Source organism: Bufo gargarizans, chromosome 8, assembly GCF_014858855.1.
Source record: "Bufo gargarizans isolate SCDJY-AF-19 chromosome 8, ASM1485885v1, whole genome shotgun sequence".
Classification (NCBI taxonomy): Eukaryota; Metazoa; Chordata; class Amphibia; order Anura; family Bufonidae; genus Bufo; species Bufo gargarizans.
Window position 1 is genome coordinate 59,084,184 of NC_058087.1, and position 13,801 is coordinate 59,097,984.

General features: G+C 41.7%; 1 protein-coding gene across 3 annotated transcripts in view; it reads right to left on the reverse strand.

The window, feature by feature from the left end:
• LOC122944520 (probable phospholipid-transporting ATPase IIB) overlaps positions 1-13,801 on the reverse strand; it is a 302,414-nt gene that overhangs the window by 13,817 nt on the left and 274,796 nt on the right. For all 3 annotated transcript variants that reach the window (XM_044302895.1, XM_044302897.1, XM_044302896.1), the window contains exons 18-24: positions 11,679-11,762; positions 8,420-8,590; positions 7,783-7,881; positions 1,997-2,086; positions 1,506-1,650; positions 1,266-1,330; positions 572-727 (exon numbers count right to left, since the gene is read on the reverse strand). In XM_044302895.1, coding sequence (XP_044158830.1) covers positions 572-727; positions 1,266-1,330; positions 1,506-1,650; positions 1,997-2,086; positions 7,783-7,881; positions 8,420-8,590; positions 11,679-11,762 — 810 coding nt within the window. The remainder of the gene's footprint in view (positions 1-571; positions 728-1,265; positions 1,331-1,505; positions 1,651-1,996; positions 2,087-7,782; positions 7,882-8,419; positions 8,591-11,678; positions 11,763-13,801) is intronic.

The window sequence follows — 13,801 nt, forward strand, 5'->3', positions numbered from 1 at the left end:
CATAAATGAAACGGTAGGTCATTTTCTGAGGACAAATTTCCTTTAAAGAGAAGTATGGGCATCTGTTTCTAATAATAAAAATCTGGGCACCAAGATAGTACCCAAAAACTACAAGTACAAGTGGGAAAATAGTCATCATAGCCATCCAATTGCCAACTGTATATTTCACAATTGTACAGCTGTGAAAACTGCATCATATTTTCAAATCTAACTCCATTCCACCCAACTGAGGGTACACTGGCTAATAAATCAGGAAACTGCCATATGTACCATTACCCGACATGCAATCAATAGTTCAATAGCTCCTGAAGGATAGTGCATGCTAGTCATAGAGAAGTCTACCGTCTTGTGGTCGCCCCGAAACTTGCCAGCAAACTCCTGTGGTCTATACATTCAAACTACCATAAAACAGTTTGTATCCTGCTGATGGACCGTAGGGATGCAAACGGGAATTTTTCTTCCCAGCAATGTCCCACCCTAGAGGTAGCATGGGCAATTCAGGTACTGAGAGTATAATACAAACTAATGTAATATGTATTCGTACTGTGTAATGCAGAAGGGGTTGAGTTACCTGCATAGTGGAGATAACAAGGCCTCTGTGGATGACAAATTGACCCAGTGCTGCTGATCTTTTATAGCTGTTTCGACCATGCACCATTAGTAATCTTCCAATGTGTTTAAACTGGGTTATAGAAAAATCAGCTGCAAGGGAAGCTTGTTTCCCCTCCTAGAAGACAAAAACAGAATATGTATTACAGGCCTACAAGTTCACTACCACAAGGTTCCCAAACCAAGTCACAGTTTATTATTTCTCTTAGCATTTAAAGGGGTTGTCCAAGTTATATTTATTGATGACCTATCCTCAGGATAGGTCATTAATATCAGATCGTCTGGGGTCCGACACCTGACACCCCCGCCGATCAGCTGTTTGAAAAGAAGGCGCACGACTGGCCAGCACCGCCTCCTCTTCATTGCTTTACCTTGTTTACACCTAACCGTCCTATTCATTTTAATGGGACGGCTTGGGTGTAATTGCACCTGCTCACCCCTGCAGATGCAATGGCGAGAAGGTAAACAGTGAAGGGGAGGCGGGCTTGGCACGGCGCGCGCCTTCTCTTCAAACAGCTGATCGGCGGGGGTGCCGGGTGTCGGACCCCAGACGATCTGATATTGATGACCTATCCTGAGGATAGGTCATCAATAAATATAACTTGGACAACTCCTTTAACAATGAAAAAAACATAACTTAAATACTGAAATGTTACCTTTCCCTCTATGCCAATGCCACAGTCAGCTGCTTGGATCATGCTCACATCATTACCTCCATCACCTAAATAAAGATACTCAAATCTGAATAATGTAGAGAATATAATCAATTGTGTTCTCAAAGTGAACCTGCACATTTTCAATTTGAAATGAATAGGGCCCAGTTTTCTGCTGTATCTGTATGGCTCTCCTGCGGCTGCACGGACCTGTATGCACACCAAATGTCTGGTTCCTCTTACCTATGGCACAGGTGCGTCTTCCTGTATGCTGCTGTAGGAGCTTCACAATCTGAGCTTTCTGTGTGGGTGAACACCGGCAGCACACAACGGCAGGGCACTGGCAGGCAAGTTCCACAAATTCATGCTCATAATACTTCAAACACACCTATAGGATGCATTTAAGAAGCATGTGAACAATAAATCAGCCAGGAATAAATACAGAGGTTGTAAAACATGGGGGCTGCAGGCCACAGTAAAATAATCCAAGATGGCTGCACTCAGGGTGTGGTTGGAAGGTGCTTTTTGAAGGAGTTCACTACAGATAAGAAAAGGTTTACATCCACAGCACTCTTCAAGATGATGCCTGATTGGCAGAATCAATTTTTTTTTACACAGAAGGAATTTGCCAGTTGGACGAGAAATGAAATCTATGTATGAAATCTAATTATCATATGATAAGTAGTCAGGCGTGATAATAATAGCTTAATTAAAACAAAATGAACAAACCTCACCTCAAGGGAATCTCCGGCAATCACTAAGGCACAATCGTGTTTCCTTCGGAAAGCGTTTAGTTCTAAGTGAGCTTCACTTCGACTACTCACCTGCAAAAAAAATGAATGAATATATACATATTTTTCAAACCTTAGGCTCCATTCACACGTCCGTATAATGGGTCCGCATCCGTTCCACAAACTGTGGACCCATTCATTCTCTATGGGGACGTAATGGATGCGGAGGGCACACTATGTGCTCTCTGCATCCGCATTTCCGGAGCGCGCCCCCGATCTTTTGGTCCGCGGCTCCAGAAAAAAAATAGAACATATCCTATTCTTAGGCAGTTCTATTGGGGTGTCGGCCGAGTGTATTGCAGATCCGCAATGCACTGTGGACGTCTGAATGGGCCCTTAAATTGCCTGAAAATGGTAAAAAAATATAAAATAAAATTCTATTTTAAGTGTAATGCAGTTCCCGTATCACCAGGTGATTGTGTCACTAATATAAAGGTATCCCGCCCAACAGATATTTTTGTTATATCACATTCTCCAAATTCCATTTATCAAAACTGCCATATTCTAAAATTATCAGCCTATCACTGTAAATATCAAGTTGCTTTTGGTTACATCTTGCAATGGAGCCTTGTAATATAGGACGCACAAGGGTCATTGGTAAGAACAAGGGGAGTGGTTAGTGTGACATGTCCGGCCGATGTCAGGATAAACCTCACTGCCCTAAGTATGATGGGATATCAGACACATGACAAACTAGGAAGAACCAGTAGAATTCAAGCATGGGGGATAAGAGAAAACGGCAAATGAGGTAAGTTTAATTTTTTTTATAAAAAATCCAAGAAGGAATAGAGTAATTGAGTAATTAGCAGTTTATGACACAACCCTTTTAAAGACCAGTCATCCAACATGTGACTAGGGCAGCCAACCACTGGCAGCAGCTGCATCTTGTCCATATTGCTATCAATACCGGATTATCACTGCCCTGAAGAAATGTGTTGCATCTAATATTCCGGCAGTATGCTATTACTGATATCTTTCTAAAATATTTCTGTGGATCCATATACCTACCATACTAAAAAAAAGACACTGTCAGCAAATGATTAGCTTTCCAAATTCCTCTTAGTGTTCTTGCTTGGCAAATTAACATAATTGTCATCTCCCTACTTATTATAAGCTATAGAAAAACGCAAAGTAAATAGATTTTGTTCAAGAAACTTAATTTGTGATGTTACTTTACGAAAAGGTCAACAAAAATTGATCTGAAGTTTTATCAGAAGCATTAATAATTTAATTGCAAATAGGAGTCTGCAGGGCCTAATCTGCTATTCTGATGTTTCACAACAAACTGCATTTACATGTAAATGATATTCTAATAATTATTTCTGTTGGGAAAAGTGCTTCATTTAGACGAGACACAGACATATGTCTTATCAAGGCGAGCCAAGCAGTCGTAACAACTTTGCCATTTTTATTTTGGGACATAAAACCAAGTTATAATTAAAAGTGCATAGGAAATTGCTGCCTACTCCGCACTGCCTTAAAAAATAATTATTATTTAAAATATTCTAAGGAGTGCTTCACATATTCTCATATATTTTATGTCTTTAATTATCTGCCATTTGGTAATTCTTATTTGTACATAATAAAGAACACAATGTCTGACTAATCGATGTACACAGTACAACAGTGGAAAAACTCCACTCTCCAACCATGCATAAATGATAGGTAAAGGTTAAGATGGCTACCTAGTACTACTTGTAAAGTGGTTTTCCTGGACTCTTTAAAAAATCGGCACTGAACAGGGGGGAGGGGAGGGGGGGCTGCCTAAAAAAGGCAAAAAACAACTCTTAATTTTTAAATGTATCACCGCTCCAGCACTGCGCTCAGATTCCCCCTGGGTCTGTGGTGTTGATATCATGTCCACTGTGCACATGACCACTGCCGCTAATCATTAAACTCAGTCGTTACACCTGCATAAACAACACGTGACCGCCGAGGACAGTGGTCACTTGATGTCATTGCTGCAGGCCTAGCAGGGGATGGAGCGGCTGGGACCAGAGTGGCGGTGCTTTATCTCGAATTACTGCTAGTGGAACAACTGTTAGCATCTTTGAGCTGAAAAGCTTTGCAGACCATACACTTCTCATGTCTGAGAGTCTGCTACATTTGTGTTAAGTCTAGATAGTTATTTTTGAGCTAACCAGCCTAGTCACCATCAGAGCTGGAGAGAGTTTTGTGCAGCTCATGTATTTAGGTCACGATGTACCGTCACTTAATTAGGCCTGACTACAACACTCTAGCAACCTTCAATATAGTTGACTTCCAACTTCATAGAAACATAGAATGTGTCGGCAGATAAGAACCATTTGGCCCATCTAGTCTGCCCAATATACTAAGTACTATGGATAGCCCCTGGCCCTATCTTATATGAAGGATGGCCTTATGCCATCTTCCTATATGATATACAACAGCCAAACCATTGAAGGTGCCATAAAAGCACACATTGTTACAGGACCATTCAAGGCTTCCAGACTAGGAAACATGGCAATTTTTGTGGTTATTTCATAGCTTGCAGCCTGAGCCATTGATGGTCTGCAATATCAGATAAAAATAATAAGATGTAGTAATCAACTATAATGAAGATTTGGAGAAACACTAGAAAAAACATTCCACCCCCACCCTCAAAAAAGGAATCCAGAGATTCCCCCTCATTGTCTTTTATCCACTTGTATTTCATATTGCAATTAAGACTAAAAATATATAAAGAATTTTTCTATGTGTCCCATGAGATCAGCCATTTCACTGTGAATTCCCTGTGTGTGAAACTATAGGCAGTGTCTCAAGTGGGACACAAATACTAAGTCCCGCTCCATAACTGATCGTTTCTTTTAAGGAAATTCTCCTAAGAAGAATATCTTATCACTTAAAGGTTGTGCAAGAATGGAGGAGTTATTAGCAAATCCCCCACTTGGCCAGACCTGTACAGGGAATCTTACTTACCTGCTTCCCTGCTCCTTCTCCTCCCAGACTGCGAAGCTCTGCTGGTGTCACGACCTATCGCTGACCCTGTTATGCCTGGGGTCAGAAAGTCGCAGTGCGTGGCTACTCACTCGGTTTCAGGAGATTGCTCCATGAACTAGTGGTGGGAATGGATTCCGGTCCAGGTTCTCCTGCTTAGGTTTGCAATCCTTTTCGTCCCAGTTAGGAATCTGTAGCTTTTCCTTTCAGCCGTTCTCTGTCAGCCACTCCTAGCTACTATATATTCTCCCTTTCTGCTTCCCATATTGCCAGATATAGACCTTCTTTCCAGATCTTCTATTCTGACCTCTAGTGGAGTTAGAGTTGCTGTGGAGGTGATGGAACTGGAGCTGTTGGATCTCCGGTTCACTCCTGTTGTTGTCTCCCTTTGGGGATTGTTTGTGGTGTTTGTGCTTTACCTGTTGTTACCCTAGGGGTCAGTGGTAAGGACTAGTGCTCCCACCGCCCTATTCACTACCTAGGGCTTATTTCAGGGTAAGCCAGGGACGAGGCACGTGATCGGCGTACAGGTTAGCAGCACGTCTAGGAATGTCAGGGCAGCTAGGTGCCAGTGCTAGGTGAGTTAGGGGTCACGACTCCTCCTTCTCCCTAGTGAAAGGGTACTCTCCTTCCCTCCCCTCTGTGGGTTACCTGCCATATCAGACGTGATAGCTGGGCTTCATTGCTGAAAATATTTACTTTGACATCGCCTGCAGCCAATCACTTGCCGCGGCGCTGACCAGATCAGGTCTCCGCTGTGGAAAGTGATTGGCTGTAGGTGATATCAAACCAAATGTTTTCAGCGAGGGAGCCCAGCACAGCATTGTAGGCCAGGAGGAGAATGAGCAAGGAGACAGTGCCAGGAAGCAGGTAAGTAAGCTCCCCTTTACAGGACCAGCCAAGTGGGGGGTTTGCCAAAATGCCCCCTTCATGCACAACCCTTTTAAGGTGTTAACAATGAGTACTAAAATAATGGGTGCGCACACTTCATTTGGACTTATACAATCTAAAATTTAATTAAATCAAACAGTTGTATAATTCACACGTGTATAACACATTATTATAAAATAGAATAAAACACTATAAAATACTCTAAAATCAAATAGAGAATGCAATATATTCCTTGCAGCACTTCTTATATATGTCAAAGTCCACACGGTTTAGTGGACACTGCCTGAGTAGTTGCTGTTGCACACAATAATCAACTGGCCCCCAGTCCCATACAACTCAATTAACATCCTATCCAATCACACATTCATCATGGATCCGCTTTGTTTTGGAGACTAGTTATGCTGGTCTAATTAAAATTGGTCATAATATGGCATGAAAATACAGTTATATCACTGAAGTCCATGAGAAAGATCTTTTGTATATATAAATATAGGATCTGTCCCAATTTTAAATTTCATTTTATTATTCTTAAATAATATTTTATGACATTTTTATTTTATTTATGAAGATGTGAATCCAGTACATACTATAATGGTTGAAACAGATAATGTCAAGATATAGCCATATAGGTACAATAGAGAGTGTATTTATTTATGTGATGAGAAATTATAAAATGATATATCTTTGCAAGGCAATCACGAACAGTAAATCTGTTTATACCACAAGTCCACAAGAGCAAAAGGAATACTCAGTATAAAAAACGCACATGCACCAAAAAACCGCATGGAAAACGCATGCATAAAAACCGCATGTATAATCCTTATTCCTAAAAGGAAATCCAGTCCTCCATAGTTTGGGTGTTCTCTTGGAAATAAAAGGCGGAGGTAAACAGGTGTTGCGATACCACTGATGAAGGGAAGGCCAATTCCCGAAACGCGTCTGGGCCAGATCGGACACCTGTAAAGAGCACCTCCGCAATCATAAGCGTGGCCACGCTATGAAAATTGAAATTACAGGATAGAGGAAAGACTAAAGGAACAAGAATCCACAGACCAAAAAGGTACCTTCCTCTGTATTGCGCCGGAAGACAAACAGGTACGGACGAAACAGAGACGCAAGTCCCGTCCCAACTGCCGTCATAATTCAGGGAAGCCGGCTAGAGGAGTACAGAGCGTGACGCCGGCATTGTCCCGCGCCGCCCGACCCTCGCTTGAACTATATCAACACCAAGGAAGGTAAGAGGAACTTTACCTAGTAATATATTGACCATCATTGTGGGCCTAAGTATTACCAACGGCTATTAGGAATATGATAGTACCAGAGACTTACACTTTGAAATAATCTATGAAACGCCAAAGGACTTAATTACCGATATAGCCACATTTCGGATATTTATCTGTATTTATATGCGGACTTATATTTATGGGACTGTAATCTATACTATGAAGAATTTTGGTACCATATAGCCAGTTGATTATTGTGTGCAACAGCAACTACTCAGGCAGTGTCCACTAAACTGTGTGGACTTTGACATATATAAGAAGTGCTGCAAGGAATATATTGCATTCTCTATTTGATTTTAGAGTATTTTATAGCGTTTTATTCTATTTTATAATAATGTGTTATACACGTGTGAATTATACAACTGTTTGATTTAATTAAATTTTAGATTGTATAAGTCCAAATGAAGTGTGCTCACCCATTATTTTAGTACTCATTGTTTATACCTAACCAGAGGGTGGGTATCCCTCTAATCTGGGTTAGCAGCACCTGTTCCTATAATTCGTTCGGAGTGAGCCACCATCTTGAAATCTATATTCCTTTTGTACCAATAACAGTGCAATGTAAAAATAACAATTGTTTTGTGACAAAAGACTTACTGGTCTGAAAATGTGAATGTCCTGGTTGCGTGATACTAGATGAGAACTCTTTGCTATACATGTTGCTGTTTCCAGCTTGTCTCCAGTAAGCATCCATATCTAAAATAAAATAAAAAAAATGATCATTTTAACTTAATTGCACCAAGTTCTGCAGGAGCCTGAAAGTTTGCACAGGCTGCATGATACAGGGTGGCCCACGAAAAAGTAGCCCGCCTCCAGCGATAGTATGACAAGATGAACGAGCAAGTGGATTGTTTTTTTCTTTTAATTACCAACAAGTCACAAAAGATGCTGAAAGTGGTCCCCGTTCCCATCTATGCATCTTTGGGCACGTTGGATTATGTCGGCTGATGATGCTTGCTGCTCTTCAGCAGTGATGCTGCAGATAGTGTTGTTTTCCTTGAGTTCATCCAGGGGATGTGGATTGTCATCTTGTCATACTAGATGACTATTTTTTCGTGGGCCACCCTGTATTTATTGTCCCTGCACTTAATGGCACTGGGAACATTTGTCATATGGCACAGCAAAGCAAATTCATCAGCACTTTTATTAGAAGGGTAGCAAATGTACCCCTTCTCGGGCATCAAGGTGGCTACATTCTGACCAGCCTTTATTGACAATCAACAGATACACAAACCTTTATCCCAGCATTTCTCAACATCTCCAGGGTGGGCCGGACATCGGCCTGTAGCTGATCCTCCACACCAGTTAAGCATAGTAACTCCATTTCCCTTTCCAAGCTCTCTACCACCGCTGCCACCTTTAGAGCTCTGTCGTGTATACTTAGCTTGGCTTGGTTGTACCGATTCTGAACACAAATAAAATAAAACAGTTATAATCATTTGTTAACAATGAAAAATAACCATAAATGTACAATAAAGGGCTCATGCACATGACAGTTGGATGTTCTGCAGTCCGCAAATTGCGGGTATCGGCCATGTGCATTCTGCATTTTGCGGAACAGAAGGGCCGTCCCCTATAATAGAACAGTCCTATCCTTGTCCGTAATGTGGACAATAGTACGACATGTTCTACTTTTTTGCCGATTGGCCATGCGGACACGGAATGCACACAGAGTCATTTCAGTTTTTTTTGCAACCCCATTTAAGTGAATGGTTCCGCATTCGGGCCACAAAAACAGAACGGACATGGAATAAACATACATTTGTATGCATGTGCCCAAAAGGATACATATTAAGAGAGTTACTCACTGTATACCTATACAATGAAAAATATCTTACTTCCTTCTTTGTTAAAGAGGACCTGTCACCGCTCCTGACATTTCTGTTTAATAGCTTCATGCATTCCCCATGTACTAACAATTCTGGAGCATCTATTCTTATGGCTCTATGTTGTGCCGTTCCTATTATTTCTACTAGAAGTTATGAATTAATTGCTATTAGCATTCAGTAAGGGTACAGAGGGGTGGTAATCAGTTAGGGGGGTGTCCCTGCACAGCCTGACAATGGCAGCACTGATTGGATAGAGTGAGACTGTGCAGGTACACACCCCCAACAGGTTACCTCCCCTCTGTACCCTTACTTGTTAGTACGTGGGGAATGCATAAAGCTATTAAAATAGGCATGTCAGGAGGGGTGACAGCTCCTCTTTAATCTTATTTTAATACTGTCAGTGGTGGCCATAGGGACCAATGAGATTCCAGCATCTTTTTTAAGAAGAATAGCGTGTAATTGTATTGTATTTCTAATTAGTAACATTAGTGGTACTTCCAGTAGCAGTTAGGGTAAATATCAGTTAAACCCAGGATGGGGATAGAAAGATCGGTCATGTGTTAAAGGGGCTTGTCCTTTATGCTACAGCATTGTCCCTAACACAGCTCAGTAAGTGTGTCCTTTCTGCTTCAGCTCTCTCCATGTAACTATCACAACTTCTAAAACAAGCTCTGGCTGGTTGAAGGATGGAATTGAGCATGTGCGTGCACCTCAGTGATGTAACACAGAAATTAATGGGTCCGCGTGCGATCCGTGGACTAAAACTATGGTTGTGTACATGTGGCTTTAAGTGTATAGCTCTAGTGTATTATAACACCCAGAATGAGCACCTACAGTGTATCAGTTATAATTGCAAGTAGTCCCAAATGGGTCTCACTTTGTATTGCTGGTATGGATGGTTAAGTTCAAGCCTGCAAATGCCCTCATGCTGTTTAGGTACACTTTATTGACAGCAGTCCTTGGAGGGTCCAAAGACAAGGAAGTTTTCCCTGAAAGGACACCCCAATAGTTAAGATGGAACCAACTCTGCACTACCCCTGTGGCAATACCTTAAAATTGCCTGTAGTAGGTGCAAAGTAATTTTTTTCTGTTCTTGAATTAAACTTTCTTCCGATTTCAAAGGTTTAAAAACAAAGAAACCAGGTTGATTCCAACAATTTGCTTTATTAAAGAGGTTCTGTCACCCAGATCAAGTCCACCCTACCAGGCAATATAGCCTGGTAGGGCTGACGATGCATACAAAAAACCATACCTTTATTTCTCATGTCGGTGGTTCGGTTAGGCAGAAAAAGCAACTTTAAAAAAAAAAGCTAATGAGGAATTCGAGCACTCGGAGGTGGGCTTATGCCTTCCGAGCACTGCTCCTGCGACGCCCCCGTTCATTGCTAATGCTGGGCTTCTGCACCTAATCACGCCCCCATGTCTTTTGATTGACAGCGCTAGACCCATCGGTCTACTGTTAAGATCCCGCGCCTGCGCACTTGCTTCCTGGGTATTTTCCGTTCTTCTGGGCTTGTGTGTATGTCTAGTGCGTGCGCGCCTTCACACACAAGCCTGGAAGAATGAAAAATATGTGTGCAAGTGCACAGGCGCGGGATCTTAATCAAAAGATATGGAGGCGTGATTAGGTGCAGAAGGCTAGCATTAGCAATGAACGGGGACGTCGCCGGCATCGCAGAAGCAGTATTTGGAAGGCATAAACCCACCTCCGAGTGCTCGAATTTCTCATTAGCATATTTTTAAAAGTTACTTTCTCTGCCCAGCCGAACCACTGACATGAGAATTAAAAGTATGTTTTTCGTCTGCATCTTCGGCCCTACGAGGCTATATGCCTGGTAGGGTAGACTTGATCAGGGTGACAGAGCCTCTTTAATAATACACTAATCAAAATGATTATACAGGTTCCTTCAAGTAAATCAAACATTAGTAATATTCTAGTGGAGACTACTTAGGCAGCAATACCATGTACATTCAAATATGTATAGCAATAGGTTGCTGCAAACGTGCTGAGAAATTAAACAGCGGAAGGTCACTAATATTCCCCACCTCCTTGAATGTTTCACATAATTGAGTCACTTCACATATTACCTAGTATTATAAAGTATGATTTTTTAATATTCATACTGTAAGGGTACAGGTAGACAGGCGAATTTTCCACTGCAGAATTTCTGCTGCTCTCACTCCATGCATTACAAACGATGAAATGCTGCTATGGAAATCAGCAGCAAAAATTGATACGATTTAGGGTACGGCTACACTGGTTGCAGCCACGATCGCAGAGTACTGGTGATCCCATAGAAATGAATGGGATCGCTGTGCCAGTTGCAACAAATCCAGCAGTGTTGGATTTCTAGCCACTCGGGCGGTGATCCCATTAATTTCTATAGGATCACCACTACTCTGCGATCCTGGCTGCGACAGCTGTCACACGACCAGTGTCGGCGTGTAGTCATACCTCTAAAATCCAAACTGCAGGTCACTTTACGATGCTGATTTTTCTTTTCACAGCGTGTGGATGAGATTTCTTAAAATCTCATTCACAAAGCTAGTACTGTAAAATGCTTAGGATATGCTGCCTCACAGCATTTAGACCCAGTATGGTCGCACCCTAAAAGTGACATACATTAATGCAAAAAGATGAAATTCATATACAGCCAACTGTACCTCAAAATCTTGATACTGTTCCTCGGTTAAAGATTTTTTGGCAACAACCAGAGTTCTCAGTCCTTCTCTCGCCATGTTACCACACTAAGAAAATATAGTACGAACATACTGTATTAGATATGGTTCTTTTTGCTTGGAATAATGTCAAATTATTATTTTTAAGTCAACAAAGTCAACATAACTACCACATTGCTACTGGTTCAAATAAGCATCAGTTTTCTAAAATAAGCAACTAAATCTAAAACACAAAAGTGACATTGATATTATCGATCTACGATGGATCTAAAGACATAAGAGACGGCCTACTTACAGTCCTCAGATGTCTCAATTGCATCAGCTCTACACAGAGTAGTCAGCAGCACCGCTCGCCCAGTCTCTAGCTATTAGTTAAACCTGTTTTCTATGCAAAGTATTTCTTAATTTGAATCAAGCACAAATAGGGACAGCCTTCTGAAGTGTCTGAAGTGTGTGCGGTTGGCACAGCCCAGCTAGTCAAATCTGTACAAACGGTCTAGAATGCCAAACATGCTCCATGCAGTATGTACGGGGTGGGGGACAGAAAACAAGGTTCATCTAAAGGTTTTCTAACAGTTATTTCAGTATACCTCATTGAAGGAGTATTCTCATCTTAGACAATGGGGGCATATCGCTAGGATATGCCCCTATTGTCTGATAGGTGCGGGTCCCACCGCTGGGACCTGCACCTATAGTGAAAACGGAGCGGGGAGCGCTGTGGCTGGAAAACGGAGTGGGGAGCGCTGTGGTCCATCCACCACCAAACGCTAATCCCCGCCTCTCCTGTAGAAGTGAATGGGAGCGTGCCGCACATGCGCGGCCCATGCTCCCATTCATTTCTATAGGGCAGACGGCAATAGCCGAGCCAGCGCTCGACAATTTTCGGCGGCCCCATAGAAATTAATGGAGGGCGGCTGCGCATGCGCAGTGCGCTCTCCTTCACTTTTAGGGTTCCGTTCTCGATATAGGTGCGGGTCCCAGCGGTGGGACCCGCACCTATAAGACAATGGGGGCATATGCTAGCGATATGCCCCCATTGCCTCAGATGAGAAAGCCCCTTTAAGTGATGTCATTGTACTGGTGCGGTGACATCACTAATCCTTTTACATAAAAGGATATGTCAGTCCAACCCTATGTTTATATAGTTATTAATCTGACCATTATGTTATACCCCAGTCACATTTACATTTATAGACTTTATTGTACAGTTATAAGCTAGATGTGCAATAATGAAGAATGACATTATGCACCATAATTCTCGAGCGCGGGCCCTACATTTGTGTAGCATTTTATATCTTTGTAGTTAAGGGAACCTTAATATATATGAAGTACCATTATGAGTAGCGTAAAACATTTTAAATAACAATATGGCATTATAAACTGTTTATTTTAGGCTACATTCACACGACCGTATGCGTTTTGCGGATCCACAAATTGTTGATCAGCAAAACACGGATACCGGCCGTGTGACTGTAGCCGGCCCTATGATAGAAATGCCTATTCTTGTCCGCGGACAAGAATAGGACATGCTCTTTTTTTTCGGGGCCGCGGAACGGATCTACGGATGCGGACAGCACATTGAGTGCTGTCCGCATCTTTTGCGGCCCCATTGAAATGAATGGGTCCGCACCAGTTCCGCAAAATTGCGGAATGGATGCGGGGCCAAAAATACGGTTGTGTGAATGCACCCCAATTCTGCTTAATATTCGTAAAGTCATTTTTTTACAAAATGAATAGTCCACTCATATACAGCCTTTTATTCTGGTTAATATTCGAAAAGTCATTCTCTCACAAAATGACCCATCAACCCGCATACAGCTTGGACACTATGGATTTAATATCACATATTATTAACGTTCACATTTATATAATTATTCCAAGTAATCATCTGTCAATTGGCTTCTAAAACATAAGCTTAATAAATGTCATTGGGGAAAGAGGTCTATTGATTTGACCTCATATTGCTAAATAAATTAAACCAATTTTTTTCCCCTACAATTAATTATGTATCATTATCGCCAAAAGTAATTTTTATGACATTTTGCTAGGTCTTCAGGGAGTTTAATTTAATCGTGCCTCTGATGAAGTGAAGCTGGCCTGCAGCATAT